This window comes from Eutrema salsugineum, unplaced genomic scaffold (genome assembly GCF_000478725.1).
Source record: "Eutrema salsugineum unplaced genomic scaffold, Eutsalg1_0 scaffold_13, whole genome shotgun sequence".
NCBI classification, from domain to species: Eukaryota; Viridiplantae; Streptophyta; class Magnoliopsida; order Brassicales; family Brassicaceae; genus Eutrema; species Eutrema salsugineum.
Genome location: NW_006256885.1, coordinates 5535993 through 5557486, shown reverse-complemented (window position 1 = coordinate 5557486; position 21494 = coordinate 5535993). Strand labels below are relative to the sequence as shown.

The 21494-nt window shown below is 37.6% G+C and overlaps 2 protein-coding genes across 3 annotated transcripts; one reads left to right on the top strand and one right to left on the bottom strand.

Moving 5' to 3' along the window:
- Positions 1–501: 501 nt before the first annotated feature.
- Positions 502–7933, top strand: LOC18025319 (pre-mRNA-splicing factor prp12). The gene is made up of 15 exons (XM_006407325.2): positions 502–773; positions 1424–1558; positions 1721–1797; positions 1874–1957; positions 2178–2265; positions 2393–2535; positions 2655–4590; positions 4867–5174; positions 5290–5605; positions 5692–5847; positions 5954–6098; positions 6690–6766; positions 6985–7121; positions 7309–7417; positions 7574–7933. The coding sequence occupies exons 1-15, from the start codon at positions 582–584 to the stop codon at positions 7772–7774; spliced, it is 4104 nt and encodes a 1367-aa protein (XP_006407388.1). The 5' UTR covers positions 502–581; the 3' UTR covers positions 7775–7933.
- A 687-nt stretch (positions 7934–8620) lies between these two features.
- Positions 8621–21210, bottom strand: LOC18025318 (rRNA biogenesis protein RRP5). Of its 2 annotated transcripts, none has more exons than XM_006407324.2 (40): positions 21003–21210; positions 20608–20816; positions 20006–20143; positions 19746–19919; positions 19262–19358; positions 18872–18984; positions 18668–18790; positions 18481–18552; positions 18168–18260; positions 17802–17912; positions 17596–17718; positions 17144–17329; positions 16986–17060; positions 16350–16486; positions 16045–16179; positions 15808–15953; positions 15652–15717; positions 15249–15355; positions 15084–15164; positions 14921–14995; positions 14736–14837; positions 14414–14582; positions 14156–14301; positions 13925–14008; positions 13730–13830; positions 13290–13443; positions 12823–12897; positions 12571–12718; positions 11528–12182; positions 11334–11394; positions 11107–11252; positions 10852–11035; positions 10639–10737; positions 10128–10510; positions 9866–10042; positions 9676–9772; positions 9422–9577; positions 9105–9335; positions 8935–9018; positions 8621–8839 (listed from the first exon to the last, which is right to left on the bottom strand). In XM_006407324.2, the coding sequence occupies exons 1-40, from the start codon at positions 21160–21162 to the stop codon at positions 8732–8734; spliced, it is 5781 nt and encodes a 1926-aa protein (XP_006407387.1). In that variant the 5' UTR covers positions 21163–21210; the 3' UTR covers positions 8621–8731. The 2 variants fall into 2 exon arrangements, with proteins under 2 accessions (XP_006407387.1, XP_024014881.1); XM_024159113.1 differs by having other exon boundaries at positions 11528–12179.
- Between the last annotated feature and the right edge of the window lie 284 nt (positions 21211–21494).

Here is a 21494-nt window from a genome sequence, read left to right as displayed (position 1 = left end):
CTACTCCAACTAGGGAATCGAAAAAAGAAAACAAAAAGGAAAAAACAAAAAAGAAAGGAAAAAATCTAAAAGGAAATTTGTTCTGAATCTTACGACTATGGATAAACAGGGACCGATTCTGCAAGACCCAGTAAATGCCTAAACCCTAATTTTGAAAAGCCTCTCCCTTCACTGAGAAGTTAGAGAGAGAACGCATGCCTAAGAGAAAACCAGGAGCATGGATTCATAGTACATAATATAATGATTAATTGATTATTTTCCAATGCTTCATCAACTGCTTCAAATGCTTCAAATGCTAACATCATTCCTTGTTAGTTTATTATAATATACAAACTCATACACCCAGAGAGATTTACCAACATGTAAATCCCAATTACCAAAGCTGAAAATTACTAAAGTAGGGGTACATGTTAATGACAATTTAAAGGAGGTTGATTTATATCTGGATAAACCGATAAAACTGATTTTTTTTAATATGGAAGGAACAGTGTCACTGCAAAGTTTTTTTCCCCTTTAAAATTTCGGATACAGAAATAAGCAAAAAGCACCGATCCTTGCCGTTTCCTTCGTGTGGTTTTCTGATGGCGGCTCCGGAGGATGAATCTTCCGCTCAGTCTCAATCTTCCTCTGCCACGGCGGCTCCCACTCCTCCTCCGTCTTCCTCCGCTGGGGATCATTACCTCGCTAAGTGCGTCCTCCGCCCCAGCGTCGTTCTCCAGGTTGCTTATGGCTACTTCCGCTCTCGTTCCTCCCGCGACATAGTTTTCGGCAAGGTCCGACTTTTCTCCTTCTTCCTATGTAATCTCTACTCTTCGGATTTGGTTTCTGTTTTTATTTTCTGGACAATTGTCTCCCTTAAAGTCTCTCTCTTTTAGGACAATTGTGGACATTTTTTTTATGAATTCGGAATTTGGAAATCAAGCTGATATGCCCACTCCAGGGTCTCTACTTTTTTTTTTTTTTTTTTTTCAATTTCTCGCTCGTTTTCTGTTAAGGGAATTGTAGAAAAGAGCAAAAGTTGTATGCTTTCTTGTGGTTACAACCTGGTACTGCTGATTTCTGTTTTAATTGAATCTATAGTTTAGTTTGCAGGAGTCTTGTTAAATCCATTCAGACCTTTATATTCAGGAACTTTTCAGAATTTTCCTTCTGAATTTGTAAAATTTTATTTTTAATATGGGTGCATCTGCCTAGCAGGACCCTAGATCCTGAAAAAGTTTGTTTTGATTTAGTTACTTGTGAAGAGTTTTCTCATTCAGTTACTCGTTAGACCATATGAGTTAAAGACTTAGGCATCATGGCTCCAGGATTAGTTTATGTGTGTTGCTGGATTCGTCTGGCTCAATATGTGTGTGCCAGGTATTATGCTATATTATCTGGTTGCTTAATCAGTAACTAAAATTTATATTTTTTCTTACACCAGGAGACCTGCATAGAATTGGTGGTTATTGGCGAGGACGGGATCGTAGAATCGGTATGTGAACAGAATGTATTCGGAACAATTAAGGACTTGGCTGTCATACCTCAGAGTAACAAACTATATTCAAATAGTCTGCAGGTAAACATTTTCTATTTAGACACGGAATAGTTTATGTTAGTGATCAGGAATTTTACTCGTGCAAAGGTTTTCCAAATGGGTAACAACCTAGCTTTTGTTTTGTTAGTATTAGTAAGGCAGATCTCCGTGATTTATACGTCAACCATCTGGTATCTTTTGCAGATGGGAAAAGACCTTTTGGCTGTTCTTTCTGATTCTGGGAAGCTCTCATTTCTCTCATTTAGCAATGAAATGCACAGGTTTCTTCCTCGTGTACTCTTATTTATCCCGAAAACATAATGTCATCTTGCTGATTTTACTGCCGTTTTGGTTTAGGTTCTCGCCCATACAACATGTTCAACTTTCTAGTCCAGGAAACTCAAGGATTCAACTTGGAAGAATGCTCACTGTAGATTCCAGGCAAGTTTTTATGCTAGATTGATTCTGTTGATGACTTTAGATATTACTTTTAGAATAAGGGTTACTAGCTGTTTTTCTTTTGTATATTTTTGGCTAGTGCCGAAGTACTCACTATAGGATTCTCTAGAAAATTAAATTTATTGGAGCGTTCATGTTTCTAAGCACACCTTAATCTTGAAGCATGCATTTTTTTTTAATATCTTTGAAACGCATTTTGCAGTGGTCTCTTTCTTGCTGTCAGCGCGTATCATGATCGTTTTGCTCTGTTTTCCCTCTCAACATCGTCTATGGGTGATATAGTTCATGAGGTACTAATTTCAGTCACCATCTTCGGGAGCATATGCACATTCGGTAGCAGGAGGGATACCTTTTATTTGTGGCATGCGTGATATAGAGAGAGTTGCTAAAAGTATTATTTAATTTCTTTAATTCCAGAGGATTTGTTATCCCCCTGAAGACGGAGGGAATGCCAGCTCTATACAAGCAATATCTGGTACTATTTGGAGCATGTGCTTCATTTCTAAAGATATAAATGAATCCAAGGAGTATGATCCTGTTCTTGCCGTTGTTTTAAATAGGTATGGAATCCTTGCAATTTGAAAATTCTTTATTTTCAGTTCTTATGCTTGCTCCATAAGAGTGTCTGTCATCCTCTGATCTCACGGTTGCTTACTTCCGTATTTTTATGATTGTATAGGAAAGGGTCTCTCCTGAATGAACTAATTTTGTTTAGATGGAATGTCAAAGACGAAGCCATTTGTATAATATCAGAGTATGTTGAAGCTGGGGCTCTAGCACATAGTATTGTTGAAGTTCCTCACTCCTCTGGATTCGCCTTTCTGTTCAGGATTGGTGATGCGCTTCTAATGGATCTCAGGGATCCTCAAAACCCTTGCTCTTTGTTTAGGACATCCTTAGATCGTGTTCCTGCTTCATTAGTAGAAGAGCATTTTGTTGAAGAGTCGTGTAGAGTACAAGATGGAGACGATGAGGGTCTTTTTAATGTTGCTGCATGTGCTTTGTTAGAGCTCAGGGATTATGATCCCATGTTCATAGATACTGAAAGTGACATTGGAAAGTTGAGCTCTAAGCATGTCTCTTCATGGGCTTGGGAGCCGGAAAATAATCCTAATCCCCGGATGATTATTGGCTTAGATGATGGTGAATTTTTCATGTTTGAACTCATATATGAAGATGATGGGGTTAAAGTTAATCTATCAGAGTGTTTATACAAAGGTTCACCATGCAAGGAAATTTTATGGGTTGAAGGTGGATTCCTGGCTACGTTCGCTGAAATGGCGGATGGAACGGTATTCAGATTGGGAACTGAGAAGCTACATTGGATGAGTTCTATACAGAATATTGCTCCGATCTTGGATTTTTCGGTTGTGGATGTCCAGAATGAGAAACAAGACCAGATGTTTGCTTGCTGTGGTGTAACGCCTGAAGGCTCTTTAAGAATTATTCGTAATGGCATTAATGTCGAAAAACTTCTGAAAACCGCACCTGTTTATCAAGGAATAACTGGTACTTGGACTGTTAAAATGAAGCTTACTGATGTGTACCATTCATTTCTTGTTCTGTCATTTGTTGAGGAGACCAGGGTTTTATCAGTTGGATTAAGTTTTAAAGATGTCACTGATTCAGTTGGTTTCCAGCCTGATGTTTGCACCTTGGCATGTGGGCTTGTTGCCGATGGGTTGTTGGTTCAGATTCACCGAGATGCTATAAGGCTGTGCATGCCCACCATGGATGCTCATTCTGATGGTATTCCTGTTTCTTCACCATTTTTCTCCTCTTGGTTTCCACAAAATGTCAGTATCAGCTTGGGGGCAGTTGGTAAAAATCTGATAGTTGTCTCTACGTCTAACCCTTATTTCCTGTCAATTCTTGGGGTCAAATTTCTAACATCTCAAAGCTGTGAGATCTATGAAATACATCGCGTAACATTGCAGTATGAAGTTTCCTGCATCTCAATTCCTCAAAGATATATTGGGAAAAAGAGATCCCGTGCTTCTGCCCTAGATAATAGTTGCAAAGCTGCGATTCCTTCTGGTATGGAGCGAGGCTATACATTTTTGATTGGAACACATAAGCCTTCTGTTGAGGTTCTCTCCTTTTCAGAAGATGGTGCTGGTGTTAGAGTCCTTGCTTCTGGGTTGGTATCACTAACCAACACGATGGGAACTGCTATTAGTGGATGTATTCCTCAAGATGTAAGACTCGTGTTAGTTGATCAACTTTATGTCCTTTCTGGGTTGAGAAATGGAATGTTGCTCCGCTTTGAGTGGCCTCCCTTTTCACATTCATCCGGGTTGAATTGCCCAGACTATTTAAGTCACTGTAAAGAAGAAATGGACATTGCTGTGGGTGAAAGAGACAATTTACCCATTGACCTTCTGTTAATTGCCACTCGACGCATCGGCATCACACCTGTTTTTCTGGTTCCGTTCAGTGATTCACTGGATTCAGACATCATAGCTCTTAGTGACAGGCCATGGTTGTTACAAACAGCTCGACAAAGCCTTTCTTATACTTCCATCTCATTCCAACCATCTACTCATGCAACGCCTGTATGCTCCTCTGAATGCCCTCAAGGAATTCTTTTTGTTGCAGAGAACTGTTTACATCTGGTAAATATATATGTTCTATTTTACAAATTTTAATGCCAGATTTTCACTGACCATTGTGCCGTGCGTTGGACAAATATATGCAAATTCCATCGATCAATGTTACTTGTTTTGATATGGTTTACTTGAAAAATAGTTATCAACCAATAAGAACTGCATTTATGAATTGTTTGCATTGATAGTTCAGTAGTCTTACACACGATAGACAGTTTTGGGACTGCGTTGGAGGTATTATTTTGGTCCTTCTATGTTCGCCTGATGTATATGCTTCTTTTGTAGGTGGAGATGGTGCACAGCAAACGGCTTAATGCGCAAAAGTTTCACCTTGGAGGCACTCCGCGAAAGGTTCTCTATCATAGTGAAAGCAAACTATTGATTGTGATGAGAACTGATTTGTATGATGCATGTACATCTGATATATGCTGTGTGGACCCGCTCAGTGGGTCCTTGTTGTCATCCTACAAGCTCAAACCTGGAGAAACTGGAAAGTCAATGGAGCTTCTACGTGTGGGAAATGAGCAGGTCCTTGTGGTGGGGACGAGTTTGTCTTCTGGTCCTGCTATACTACCCAGTGGTGAAGCTGAAAGGTTTGAAATCTGGCTCTTTGCCACTTTTTATTTTGACCATGGAGTGAAATTGGTGACTGAAGTAAGACGAACTTTGTGCTGATTGTGTGTACACCTTTGAATGCCTGTTTTACAGTACAAAAGGACGATTAATCATTCTCTACTTAGAACACATTCAAAACTCGGATAGTGGCTCAATTACAATTTGTTCAAAGGCTGGTTCATCTTCCCAACGTACATCACCTTTTCGTGATGTTGCGGGATTCACAACAGAACAACTATCAAGCAGTAGTCTCTGTAGCAGTCCAGATGATAACAGCTACGATGGAATCAAACTTGATGAAGCTGAAACATGGCAGTTAAGATTGGCCTCTGCAACTACTTGGCCAGGAATGGTACTTGCGATCTGTCCATACCTTGATAATTACTTCCTAGCGTCTGCTGGCAATGCTGTAAGCCTCACTTTTAATTATCTATACTTGTGTTGCCAATCGTTTAGCATGTTAATCTGCTAACAAAACATGCTGGTCTGCAATAGTTCTATGTATGTGGTTTTCCGAACGACAGTCCTGAGAGAATGAAGAGGTTTGCGGTGGGAAGGACTCGTTTCATGATAACATCTCTACGCACATACTTCACTCGAATTGTTGTTGGGGATTGCCGTGATGGTGTTCTATTTTACTCATATCATGAGGTTTGCTCTGTTGTCCCTTTGTTATATATGTCCTCAACTTTCTTTGCCTATTTAAATTTTGGGTCTCAATGTTTTGGATTCTTTTTTTTTTTTAATGTTATTGAAGGACGTGAAGAAACTTCACCAAATATATTGTGATCCAGCACAGAGGTTAGTTGCTGATTGCTTTCTAATGGATGCCAATTCTGTTGCTGTATCGGATCGCAAGGGGAGTGTAGCTATCCTGTCTTGCAAAGATCATTCAGACTTTGGTACGAAACACTTCGCCTTTTCTCGTTAGCTCAGATATTTCTCGTTAGATTTTATCGAATCCTCAGTTAAAAAAGTGTGATTTTAACTGACAATGGGACATGGAATCAATATCCAAATGAGAACTGTCAACTTGTAGATGAAATATGATAGATGCATATATTTTGTTAGTGTGAATGATATGGCCTGTCCAAGTCCAAGTATTACATCCTGTAACAGCTAAGTGGCGTACCACAGTTGGAGGAGTGTTCTATCATCTCTAAGATTTTGCAGAACATGTGGCTTAGTTTAGATGTCAAAGCTTATAGCAATCTGCAGGGAAATTGTACTGTCCAACTTTGCAATAGGTTTCTTTAAAGCTTCTTTCGAACTATAAATGTGCTTATATGGAGACTGGTTAGATGTGTCATGTTCATGAAGCAAATAGAAGCTTCCTGATATATGGACCGTCTGATAGTGGGACTATAAGCACATTTATATACTCTTAATAGGTGCCATGGAACAAACCCTAGGATTTGAAAATACTCTTAATAGAGGCTAATTTGTATGATTCAGAAAATATTGCTAACTGAAAATGCCTCGTGATGATCCAGAATATTCAAGTCCGGAGTCCAACCTGAATCTGAACTGTGCCTATTACATGGGTGAGATTGCCATGGCTATTAAAAAGGTAAAACCTACACTTGCAATGATCATTTTACTGTACAAGGAATTGAGCTTAACTTAGTTACCTTGAACGTAGTGAAAGTAAAATTTTTGTTCTAGGAATTGTCATTGAGAACTATAATTGGAATGGCAATAGTGTACCTAGCCACTATACAGTTTCTGTCAATTTTTTGTTGGACATTGTTTCAATTAATTATTTGCTTGTCCTTATCTTCTTAACAGGGTTGCAACATTTATAAACTTCCAGCTGATGATGTACTGCGAAGTTATGGTCCATGTAAAAGTATTGACGCGGCTGATGACACTATTATAGCAGGCACGCTAATGGGAAGTATATATGTCTTTGCCCCTATTTCAAGGTATGAAGACATAGCTAGTTTATGATATTTCGTTGCTACATGGAATCCTGTAGTGTTTTGCAAATTATATTGGTGTGACCTTTTCCACAAAATATAGGCGTTTTGGTCTTGTGTTATACTTAGTTACCCTTAAGTAGCACCAGAAATTCTGTTTTTTCTTATTTTCCAAGTTCACAAATTTCTGTAGGGAGGAATATGAGCTCCTAGAAGCTGTTCAAGAAAAGCTCGTGGTCCATCCGCTGACTGCTCCTGTTCTTGGTAATGATCATGAAGAGTTCCGAGGTCGAGAGAATCCGGTAAGTGAACCAAAAAAAAAAAAAAAACCACTTTCGATGTCTGCATTGGGTGGGTCATTAAGTGTTTATACAATGTGGACACATATAAAGGGCTTACTAAAATAAGATACCTCTTATCCATTGGTAGTATGAAACATAAGTTTTCACATGTTGCAGTCCCAAGCAACAAAGATATTGGACGGTGACATGCTTGCTCAGTTCTTGGAGCTTACAAATAGACAGCAAGAGTCAGTTTTAGCGACACCTCAGCCATTACCAAGCACATCAAAAGCAAGTTTAAAACAACGCTCTTCTCCTCCTCTCATGCTACACCAAGTTGTACAGTTGCTCGAGCGTGTCCATTACGCTTTGCACTAGCCCGTCTCTGCATTTTATTAAGCCTTATGCAACAACAAAAATTTGGGCCTTTTTTACTAGTATAATTTTTTTTTTTAAATAGTTTTTGAGGCCTTTACTCAAATTTTTTTTTGAATTTGTGATTATTTAATTTAATTTATATTGATCCACATATTTGGACATATCCTCTTGAAAAATATGTAGTCTGTAGTTATTTTTCAAAGTTCTATACACCCCTCTCACATATGAACAAACATGTCAGATTTGTTTTACAATCTCTTTCATTCGAATCATCTTTGAGCATAGCAGAGAAATGGTTATGAGACTTGCATTGATCATGATTGTTATTCCAAAACGAAAATGTAGCCATCTCGCTACCTCAAGATTCCGATCAGGACATGTCCATGTAGGTTCTGCTACAGAAGTAAAAATTAGAGATTTGTATTTACCATATCCTCAATCTTTGCTTTTGTTTGGCTAGACCTCATCGAGCATGACTGATGTCAAGAGAATTATTAGTTTACTTGTTGTAAGAAGAGAAATTTCATTGACAAGTATCATCATTCATCCCCTACCAGTTGCCATGATTAAATCCGAATATCTCGTTCACGCTTGATCTCACTCCCAAAGTCTTGTTAAGAGCTTACAAGGTGTATTTAACTGAAACATACAATGGTTTTAAATATGAAATAGATGTTATAAACCAAATCCGAGTATCATGTTCTACTATGTTTTATTATTTTTATATGATGTAGTGTAATTTTTTATTTAAAAATGTTTCATAATTTTTTTGCAAAGAATTAAATAAATGAGATTAAATTACATTTTTAACAAATAAAAAGTTTTTAAAATAAAATAGAAATAGAATGGGTATACGTGAATATTTTTTTTTTTTGGGAGTAAAAATACAATGATACATTGGAGAGAAACCATCAAAATCTCAAAATTACAAAAACGGTGCTTCGTTACAACAAAATCTCAGGCCAAGGTACTGTCTGCATATTCCATCGCTCTCTGCTTCACATACTCGACTCTCTCCTCGTCACCAGCACATTTCTCATATTCCAAGAACTTCTTGAATAAGAACTGAGGATACAAAGCACAATATGGTTAAAGAATCCATCGCAATCAATTAAACTCTATAGAGGAGATTCTATCAAGTAATAAGGCTACGGGCGCACCTTCATCTTCTTAGGAGGCAAGCTCAAGCTAATGGCTCTCTCGAATAAAGATCTAATCACATCAACTTCTCCCAAACGGATCTCCTGTATACCAAAAACAAAATTTACGTTAAAAATGCTGCAAAGATGGCAATGAAACAGAAGTTTTGAAGAAGCGGAATATAACGAACTTGGTCAAGGTAAACACTCCACAAGTCTGTTCTTTTCGGGTATTCCCTAAGAACGCCTTCAAACAGTGACCTCCCTCTATCCGCAACTCCGCATTTGAACTCAAGGATAGCGGTTTGTGATATGAATTTAATGTGCTTATGGCGCGGAAGACATAGCAAGGCACGATTCACAACGGACTGAATGCCTTCCTCCTTTTGCTTTAGATAACTTTGTACTTTCCTTAACCAAACCTAGAAAGCAGACATCAGATAAATAACTGTTGAAAGAGTGAAGAGCAACCCCCGCATTGAGAATATAAAGATCAAACATCATGTACCTTGCAAGATTGCTTAAACTTCTTGATCATCTCATCAAGCAGCTTATCAGCTAATTTATATTGCTCAGTTCTCTCGTACACGCCCAAGAGGGCAAGGTAAACTTTCTTCGGGTCACAGTATTGACGGGCTCTTTCAAACACTTTCTTAACAGCTTCCTGGGTATGAGAAACAAAACAGGAAAGTTAGATAAGAAAATATAACGCCTATTATTGGTAACGTCTAATAATTGGTTTTGCCGGAGTCGTCTATCTACCTCTGGAGGACTTCCATGTTCATTTTCCAAATTGAAGTAAGCAACCCATATGTTTAGCTTCTCTTCTTCTTCACGAATATTTATAGTCCTCAAGGCCCTTCAGTAGAGATTTAGGATAAGACAGGTTAAACAATATGATCAGAATAAGACATAATCGCTTTACCAATACAGAGAAGTTAGGGAAAATTACCTCTCAGCAATGGACCTGGCTTTCTCAATATCAGCCAGACTGAGCACGAACGCCATATATTTTATCCACACAAAGCTGCTATTTGGAGAGCTTCTAACCAACTTCTCAAACTCATCAGCACTCTCAGGAGCATGATTCTCCAGTAATCTTCCTTCGGCCGCTTGAATTTGTTTCTCCCTACATAAGTAGATCTTTCAGCACAGGTTGAAACCAAACATATAACACCATAGCTTTCAAATCAGGAACTAAAAATATAGCCAACCTTTCCTCTTTGTCTTTTTGCTTTTCTCTCCTCTTGCTCTTTTCATCTTTATTGGCTCCCTGCAACTTCTCCTGATTCTGATTGTTGTCAAAGTCCGACTCCTCAATGTCGTCAAGGTCAACCTCAAGCGGAGGGATAGAAGCCCTTGATTCTACTTGGGCAAGAACCAGAGAAGTTCCATTATGTCTTTCACCGGTTGTTTCCTGGAAACCAAAATCACCAACTGCTGCAAGAACTCTCGACTTCGAATCATTGATTGGATCACATTCCATGCTGCCTTCGTTAGCGTTTTCTTCAGAAGGTGGCTGTGCCTCGACATCATCGCCGTTCATAAGATAAGAACTCTTCATCCCGAGCGATATACGTCGCTTTTCCTCATCCAGCTAAGGCAACCACCAAAATGACAACAAACAACATTTTTAGATTCCATAGAAACATAGATCAATGGAATCTTAAAACATGATAATGTAAATCATAAAAAAGTTAACTTCCTGACAAAAGACCCACATACCTTCAAAATCTTTGCGGTGACGCTTTCCCCAGCCTTATATCTGGCTTGTACATCCTCGATTCGATCATCGGAAAGCTGTGATTTATGACATAGTCCAACCTACCACAAAACAGAAGGCAGATAGTCTCGTTACTCCCTAAGGATGATTTGGCAAGTAGCATACTGTTTGGACATATTAACCAATTTCAAGGTAAAACAAAACTAGATCTTTACCATGCCAGTTTGATCTATTTCAATGAATAAGCCATACGGCTCCACACGTTTGATTCTCCCAGAAATAATGTCTCCAACTTGGAATTTCTTCAAATCATAAGATTCGGATTTTTGCTGCCCACCACCGTTCACTGTCTTTAAAGTGACTTCTACCCGCTTGGATAACGGCTCCACATTTAACACCCTAAATTTAAATTTGTTAGAGCAGGATATAGCGTACATACAATATCTATTTAACAGGAAAATCTGCGTTACCTGCCAGTTACAAGTTTTCCTACTGGAAATTCCTTCTCGGGATCCTTGACAAAAGTATCACTTAAATTTGACAATAGAACCTTTGCGTCGAGTGTCCTTGAAAGCATAATAAAACAACCTTTTGACATCGTATTCTTGACATACCCCTGTAAAAGTTTGATTTAACAGAAGTTCTACCAGAAGGAAACCATAGGGTTGCTGGATCAAGGTTATTAAGGCAAAAGTACCTGGATGCCCATATCAGGAGAAAGATCTTCAATCCTTTCAATACGTTTGCAAACATTGACACTGCAAATTATTATCAGGTTAATAAGGAAACACCCACAAATTGAAAGGCTGATGATGAGGATTCTAACTCTAAGAAGCTTAAATTCATATTGAATGCACATACAGTACTGCAGGTTATAAAAGAAAAACTTACTTATTACTGGAAGCTTCGGCGAGATGGTTAGAACCCATGCCATCTAGTGATGCCCGTAATGACAGTTCAATTTGCAAAGTCCCTTTACTAGAATTGCTGATTTCTAAGACCTTGCATTTGACAAATTGTCCTTCATGCAAACCATCTAATGGATTGCAGACCCATGAATCATTGAGTTCAGTAAAATGAACTCTCCCAAACACGTAAGGACCTATTTGCACACGAAGTCCACCAACACAAGGAAGTATCCTAGAAATTCTTCCACCCAGAATGTCTCCTTCGTGAATAAATAAAGTAGCATCATCACCAGGAATGGTACTGTCTAGTTCATCCGTTTTACTGCCTCCACCATTGGCAATACTTTTGTGGGTATCAAGTAGTGGACGCTGAACCAACCGTAATGTTTTCTTCTCTTTATTGTACGTCAAAACATAGCCTGAAACAACTTTACCAATGGGAAAACGCCTCTCAAATTCCTCAAGTTCACGAGCTTCGCATGCAGTGTCTAAAATGAATATGCGTGCCGTCACATTGCGAGATATTGCCAACCAAACCCATTCCTTATCCACTTTGTAGACATATCCGCTGACACGTTCTCCAGCAACAAACTCAAGTTGTTCTCTCACTTGTATGTCATTCAGCTCACTGGAGTCTACTTGAAATTGCAACATAAAAAAGATATGGAGACAATGTTATAACCTTGTTTGACAAAAAAATTCATATCTAAGATACACAGAAGCATACGTCTAATACAAATACACAAAGAAATACGGATTTCATCATTATTGATCTTACTTAGTCTATTAATATTGATAGAATGAAAAAAATTTTCAAACATAACAGCTAGAGATGGGCATCTAAGAACATTTGAAAAAGATGGATCAAAACAATTACACTATTCAAATAGCAGTCTTAGAATTTCCTGGAAGATTTAGACTAACGAAAAAAAAATATTTTAACCATAAGAGCATGTGATTGTTCTGCAATATAAATTCCACATGTGAGTCAAATGGTTGGTGAAAATTTAAATTCTGGTAGATTACCTCTAAGCGTTGCAGGCTTTACAGAAAGCTCCCAAAGTTGACTCTTTTTAATATCAGTATGACAAGGCTTTGCAACAACCCTTGCAGAAATTGATTGCCCGATTCTAAATTTGGCAAACGGTTCTTCACTTATAGTTGCGTCATTTACCTATACAGCCAAGATTTGAGTCGTATAAGCAAATATCCGTCCACCATCAACTGGAGAAAGAATATTGATATCCAAAATGATGATGACAAGACAAGAAAAATCACCTCCGTTATGTGGATTCTTCCTCGGAAACTTTGGGCAAAGTTTACTCTTACCTCAAATGGCTTTATTTCCGTAATCTGAAAAAGTAAAAGATGTTAATGTGAGGCAGTAGAAGTTATGGTGGAATAAACACAGCTAAGAACCCATCTACTGTAGAAGTTGGCTACTTGAGAAGTCTTGTTGCCAACCTACATCTTTTATTCTTATTATTTCTTTGTTCCATTCCAAGCTCAGGATTATTCCCCTTTAATTTTCAGTTTGTTTAGTTTTTCCCTTTAAATATCTTGCCTATGTAAAGGTAGTTATGTAGTTTTGAAGTAATTCGACAGGTAATCATTCTAAGATGATATCTACATTCTGCTCAAGTTCAAACAGTGAAGCCATTTCTACTGCACCTCAAGATCACTGAAATAGGACGAGCTTATTGAGTAAAAAATAAAAGGACATAAGAAAGTAGGGCGTTAGTAACCTCGGCGTGGACAACAGAACCAACTTCACAACTGGATTTCTTCTTTGCCCTCTTAGAACGGGATGTCTCAGAAATCCCGGAAACAGAATCAAGAAGTAAAAGCAACCTCCCAGACGTCAAAGGGTTTTGCAGAGCCTCAACAGTAGCAACGACACTGCCCGGAGAAATTTTTATAAAAAAAATTAGCTACGATCTTATAACTACATCAGTAAGAAAAGCTTAGCTACGTCTAGTAATCAGTAAGGACAACTACAAACATTGCTAATTATAGGTATAATGAGAAAATAGAATATCAACTGCCAATAGAAGTAAAAACAAATTCACATTTTCAATTAGTTTAGCCAGGCAGGGCCACAGAAAGGATGGGAAATTAGAATCTGTGAAAGAGGGGAGCAAAATTAACAAGTAAATGATAAGTTAAAATGGATGAATACAATCACCTTTGTCCAGTGGAAAATTGTTTCACTGGTAGCTTCTGTGTGTTATAGTCTGATACTGACGCGTATCCTATTGCGTAACCATGTTCTGGAATCGACAAAACCTGGATAATAAAGAGGGGCAACTTTGAGTAACTTGCAATAATCATTAACTTAATGCAATAAATAATCATTAACTTACTGCAATAAAGCACTTACCAAGTATTGCTCCTTCACAATCTCTACAACAGCACTGACCCTCTGATGGACTTCAAGTTCCTTGGAGATGTCTCTTTTACGTTTCTGAAGCAAAACCAAAATACAATTTGTCATAAGCAAGCTAAGATGAGCATCACCATCCACGGTAGTTAACTCAAGCTAATAACGATGAGCATGCAAGAAAACACTAATAAAACAAACTCTGTTCAGAATATATCTTCTTAGAGGAACCTTTTTTGACTGACTGTTGGACACTTCTCTGGTTGAGTTGTTTATGAGCTCAGGCCTCAAAGACAAATCAACTAGTCTCTCTGCCCTAGAAATATCAAGAACAAGTGCCTGGACAATAGAACCGTGTTCCAATGTAGCTCCACCCACTACAGAAAATTTAAACACAATGTATCAGACAGAGGCTAGGTAAATATGTATTAATGTAATTCAATCCACAACGAAACTGAACCTAGACTTCGATTCTCCAGAATGACTTACAATGATGCTGAGGTATAAAACCAAGGACGTTAGTAATATTGTCAAAATTCACCACCAAGCCCAGGTCATTTTGCTCCTGTATTGTTCCCTTGATCAAACTCCCAATAGAGAATTTCTCAACCCAACTACACTCACTTTCACTAATATCAGATGATTGCAGGTCCGAGATCTGAACAAATGTAACAATAAAGTTAGAAATCCCTCCTTCAAAACATTTGAAATAAATCAATCACTGACTCAAGCTCGATAGAAGTGCAATACACAACAAATTGCATAGTCCTTCAGCCCAATAAAAAGAAAAGGTACGTCCCAAGAACATTACCTTCTCATCCATAAGGAAGTACTCTTGGACGAAAGAAGCATCTACAGAAGCACAAGATGACTGTTTCAATGAAAGAGTTACCCTGCTTTTTTCTGGATTGACCTACCAAAAAAAATATTGCAAATGATCGCCTCATAATATCTTCAACAAAATTAATACAAGGCCCTGATTCCAGCGTCACTTACATCAACTATATTAGCCCGAACCGATTGTCCAACAAAGAAGGATTCTGACAGATCTGCCCTGGGTTCGTCAATTGCCTTAAAAATAAAATGAAAAACTTTCAAGAAAAACAGTATTATGCCAACAAAAATTTAATAAAGAAAAGGCATAGTAAAAACAATCCACCTTGCTTCTGGGGGCGAAACCAGTCAACCGACCCAGAAAACGGACAAAGCAGCCATTTTCAATCAAGTTACATACATAACCCTGTGTACAAATTCATAAAATGATTGTGAGTTAACCAAAAAAAAAAAAAATCTACTGTTATATTTCAAAGACGCAACCACTCACATGAACCACTGAGTTTGGCTGGAGCTGACTAAAATCCGAAGGAAGCTCTTCAGCTAACTTAATGAGAGAATATTTTGAAGAGAGAGCCAAGTTGTTGCCTTCAATGTCTAAGATAGACAAAAATTACTCAATGTATTAAGTATTTTCAACCACTAAAATAGTTAAAACTGCAACATCATCTCTGCTTCCCTGGCTAGATGGATCATTTTTCTCGTTTTAAAAGGTACACAATCAGAGTGATGAAGCAGATTTAAAAACGTTTCTCTCTCAAAGATCCATCAGTACCCAAAGAATTAAAAAAAAAAAAAGAATTCGAAACTTTATACAATCTACCTCCTTTAGTAAGGGTATACGCAAAGAAAAAACAAGTTCAGGAAGTTAGTAAGGGTGATCAAAAACACACCTATTACCAGCAGCTTATCAAGCTCATATCCAGGTCTTAAAAGTGATATCAATAATTTTGCTTGCTCTACATCACAAAGAGAAAACTCAGAAATAATTAAACAAATGAATAAAAGAAAAAATCAAGATGTACGCTCATTTGTTAGAAAACCCATACCATGATGATCAGCTAAATGTTCAGCAGAAAGTGTACCCTTCAGAAAACCTTTGGACTTAACACGGACAATGACTGCCTGAGGGGTTATACTATCAATTACCCCTGATACAACACTACCTAACTTGATTGAATCGTCTTCAGAAACACTGTCAGAAACGATGTACACAATCAGCATTTAATGATATTAAGGCCTTAATGGCAAGACGATTATCAGATATCAGATTAAAAGGGGAAAACCTTGTTGGCTTTATCATAAAACTGAGGTTGATCTTTCGAGTACCATGAACCGCACTGGTTACTCTACATTTGACAACCTCCCCGACATGAAACACGGAATTGGGATCACTTCCAGGCTCTACACCAAGTTCAAATCTGCTTAATCAAAGTAACTATACCATATTAGCTAAAGATCATCAAGCTAGAAAAACTTACCCAAAACCTTAATGATGGGTAAAAAAAATTCATGTTCTATATCAGTAAAAAAAGAAACCATAACAGAAAGGCAATGGCATATGAAATATAACAACGGGTGCAGCAATGACCTGGGAACAAATCCTTGCACCCCATTATAAAAGCGAACAAAGCATCCATGCTTTTCAATCTTTGTTATCCAGCCATGCGTCACTAGTCCTTCAGTTGCATCAGCATAAGAACTCAGAATCGGAAGTTTAGATTTCACCTGCAGAGAATAAAGATATCAATATTATTTTTACTGCATGAGAACAGACATGAATCGGTAACAACCAGAGATGTTATTTTTAACACATAGGTCATGTACGAAGATATTAAATCACAACTTGTAGATGACTGCAAGTACATGCAACTAGGACTTCTCCACTCCTAACCTCCAAATAAGATGCAAGTTTGAGACAAAAATACCTACAAATATTTTCGTCCGTAGCTCAGTGGAAAGACTACATAAACAAGAAATGTAGTTTCCATTTCAAACCGAAATGGACATAAGTGTGACAATTAAAAAATACAATCGGCAGATGGAAATAAAAGAAGGAATGATAATAGAAACGAGATGCATTTAACCACCTATTTTTATAAGAGTGAAATTATTTCAACAGTTATAAGCATCCTCTAAGCAAACAAAACGAAATCAGTATCTAGAAACATCAAGGAATATGCAAACAATCAAGCAAAGTCAGATCCACTATCATAAGAAAACTTACAAGTGTTTTTTTGTAGGTAACAGTTATTCTCTTTGATTTGCAGCCAAGCACACGGAATATTAATTCAGCTCCAACCTGAAAGAAATATCATTCAATACTTTTGCATGCCTCAGCAACATTACAAACCAATTAATGTACGGTTAATGTAAGAGAACTACCTTGAACTTTTTCCTGGGCTTCGTAACTTCAAACTCAGACATATGCCGAAGTGGGCACATTGCTTTCAGACCACCCGGAAATTGCACAATGGCACCAAATGTATCAACAGATATGAGTTTAGCCTTCGTCACCAAACCAGGCTTGACATCTGAGTGTGTGAAAACTGGACCTTCAAAAGCGCTTTCCTGCTCATACAAATACAACACCAAAAGAAAGAAAATGTAAAGACGGGAAACCTACAAAGGTTCAAATAAAACATGGATGTCTCAGTAGAAAGAGGCATAATTGTATAATTATACATCAAACTATCGCCTATTGGCATTTAGATTGCAACGCTTGATCGATGTTAAGATTCAGTACTAAAAAGAATAGTAGATGCTTCCCATGCCAACGATTGTTAAAGGTAATGTAATCTACTGTAATCTATGAGCACATCTGGCAGTAAAAGTACCTTTAAAGTCCCTATGCCCAACCCCTCCAACTGCTTAAGGCCGAGGATTCGAACACGGATGCGGTTTCCTTCCTTGAACTTCTTTTCCAGTTTCTTTACTTCATCTTCTGCGACATCATAGGTCTGCAATTACGGTTAATCTAAGGTTAAAAAGACCATCAGAGCACTAATCTTTTAGAAGAATAAGGGAAGCCAATTGGACATACGCTAACATATGCAGGAGTTGAAACAGGCTTAGAAGGCAGCTCAAGAAGAAGGCCTGATTTATCAACCCGGACAACTTTTGCTTCGTCGAATATGTCTCCGCTGGAGACATGCTGTAAAGAGCAAAAAAAAAAGTATTACAAACTTACTTTATAATGAAAAAGATAGGCAAATACAGGTACATCCACGGAGACCAAACACAGAGAACAATACTGCGTAAGGTATCAAAGTGATAAACGAAAATGGTAAAATAGAGAAGCTCAGGTAAGCAAAGATAGTGATGAAAACAGCGGATATAAGAAATGCTAGTGTTACAATGAATGAACCTTCATTTAAACCCCAAAAGTAGTCAAATCAAGTTCTCTTACCATAGGAGGTGCCTTGTTACCAACAAGATGTGGATTTAACGTCAAACCAACAGCTCTGGTTGATGGGTCGATAAACAATATTCTAGCATTAACCTGAAAAACAACACGAGCATTTTATGCAAGTTAACTAAAAGGAAAAAAAAAAATCTTTCACAAAAGAAATAAACCAAAAATCCAAATCAATCAAAACAAGAAAGCATTTCAAACTAAGTACTAGACTACTAGTTAACATTTTACGAATCCTACGATGACATTTATAACAGAAACACAATAAATAGAAGAATCAGAAAAAGGTAAACTCCAAAATGCCTACCATCTTAGTCTGATTATACTCATCTTTCCAGCTCTTGTTACACATTGGATTTTGTAAATGGAATAGATCAACCTGCACATCAATGAGAAATGTAACTCATCGCGTCACCAAGATTTTAAATTATACACAAGAAACATAGTTCAAGCTTAATCAATAATGCACACTACCAAAATCATTGGTAACTCACTGTTCCAGTAAAGTACATAAGAAATCCTAATAGTATCCCATTCTCAAGGACAGATTGCACACGGGCATTAACCATCATGCCTGGGATAAGAAGATCAAACGACATCCCATTAAGATCCTTGGTCTGCAAAATGGGAAATCACGAGGTTAAATTTTTAAAAATCAAGGAAATTTTATTGTATAATATGGGATGTACGAGACATACCACACATTTTGCCACTGAATCTGGGTCCGAGCTAAGACGAACAATTTTACGTTCTCCATCAATATTTGTAACCACGCCCTGAATAAGCTGCCCAGTCTTTAACTCCTGACTTCCTGGAAAGTTCACAGCATGGTAAATAAAGATTTAAAAGATGACGGGAATCAGACAAACCAGAGAGCAAGGAAGTTCCAAGAAAGATCAAAGGCATCCACAAATTTTTTGGAAATGAAGTCTCTCCTTTAGTAGGACATAGACAATCCATTTTATCATGATGTACGTTAGAAGGTAAATTGAATATCATTCGCCAGAAGAAAAAAAAAAAAAACAAAAAGAAAGTTCAAAAAAGTGAAAAATGGAGCTCAGAAAGTCAGTAGGTCAACAATTTAGTACCATCATTGCTTATTTTGATAAATCCTGTGATAGAAGGCAATCCAAAGTGAAGGATATAACCATGGTCTTCGACGCTTTTCACGTTTGCAGCGACTACCTGAAAAAACCATTATGGAAAAAACAAATAAAAAATTATTTTTTTAAAACAAAAAATCATAACTCATAGATCAAAGTTAACCACCATCAGCAATGGAAAAAAATGGATGGTAAAGATACGACACCATTTCAGAAGATAGCAGAATATCAGTATCAATATAACTTATTTTTCATCTCAAAACTGCTAGCCTATGCAGCTTAAATATAAACTCTAAGTTCGATCAGCCATGAACTCTTTCAACTCGTTTTGGATCTATGAATCACTTTGGCTATGCCAACATACTTGAGTGCCAGTACCCACAAATACATTTGAAAAAATTACACAACACAGAGCTCCCAAGAAGTACACATTACGAATAAAAGGAAAATGAACTAAGCATTGACATACCATCCCTGGTTGAAAGGAATCCAAACTAAATCCCTTGTGCAACAAAGAAAGTCGCAATGAAAGCCATATTTTCCTTTTGCCTGCCTCCTTCTTATCATCATCTAACTGCAATACAATGCAGGGAACAAGCTGACCCACAGAAAAACGGTCTTGAAGGAGTTCATTTTCATCGTCCTGGTTGACAAAAAGGATTACCAACTCAGTTCAGATTGACGAAGTACAGGGAGTTTAAACAGCCAATTATAACCCACAGCTTCTACCTCAGTTCCGAAATCTGTAAAATCCAATGCCTCGCTTGCGCGAACTAATCCTCGTAAGCCCCCTGGAAGACTAATTACAATATCTTTCTGGTTTACTTCAGTAACAACTCCCAAAAGCTTCATTCCTGGGGAAATATTCTGAACATATATTCCATTAAACGTCAGAAAAGGTGCATCAACTGATGAATGCAAATGTGTTAATACACATAAAACAGCCATGCACAGCTGATTTAAGAGCTATCTATCTAGAAAACGTCCGAGAACATTGACGCAGAAACTTAATCACTGTAAATATGATGATACATCCGTGGATTAGCATCTTGATTAAACTCTCAGGTTTACTACATTGTACACAAATAAATTGTTCTATGAAATTCCATGATGCAAAGAACAAATGAATCTGACTTGAGTCAGTAGCTAAAACTCAATGGGAGCAACAAAAGTAAACTATGGGGCATGTAGATGTTATAAGAATAGGTCTCTTAGCAAATTCTGGCTAAAAAGCTTTACTATTATTAATACTGCCCCTAAGTGTATTCATGTGGACACAGGCATGAACATATAAAACAATTCAAACACATAAGAAAGTTCCGAAATGATACCTTAATGGTGATCTTATTGGCATATCTTGGCCGTTTTCCAGTAAAAGCACCGTCGAAAAGAGATCCCAATTCGTCTACATCGGTAGGGGTTCTCTTTTTAGGTTTTAACCCTTTATTCCGCTTAGAAACACGCTCATCAGCGTCAAACTCAGCATCGACTTCTTCATAAATTTTCTCACGCTCTTTTTGGCTCAGAGAAGTACCTCCACCTGACAGTCAATTAAGAGTATTCAACAAAAAGTTCGAAATTTCAAAATTCTCAGAACAAAGGTAATTAAAGCTACAGCCATTGTTGTGTTTAGCTATTTTCATGTCACCGAGTAAGAACAGAGGATAAAAATAAAACAATTGAATATTTTCTAGCATAACAAAAGGAATTTGAGGAAGAATCAAACCTCGAGGAAAGTCAGGAACCTCTTCGAGCTGCATAGCCACAGCTTTAGACCTAGCAGCAACATCGTCCTTCGTTTTGTGAAAAGGTTTCTTCGCTGGTTTGAAGACCTTTGTAGAATCATTACGTTTTCCATTGACTGATTTCTTTGAAGGAGCCACCATATCTTTAATGGCGGACGGAAGAGATTGGGGACGGTCTCGTTTATTTAGTGTGTTTGTAGGGTTTAGACGTCACACTGATGAAGAAGAAGAAGTTTTGTAGGGTTTTTCGAGAACCGCCCGGTCTGGATTTTAACCAGATTAAAAAAAAAAAAAACTTATGAGAACCGACCGGCTTTTTTTTTTTTTTGTCAACTACCGGTTTGTATTTTCTTCCCAGAAAAATGTGATAATTCCTGCCTGATTAGTCGCGTAAATAAAAAAGCGAAGTGGACATGTTATGGGCCTGAATGGGCCTCCATTGTATATATGAAAGGCCTAATGTAGAAGTTTCT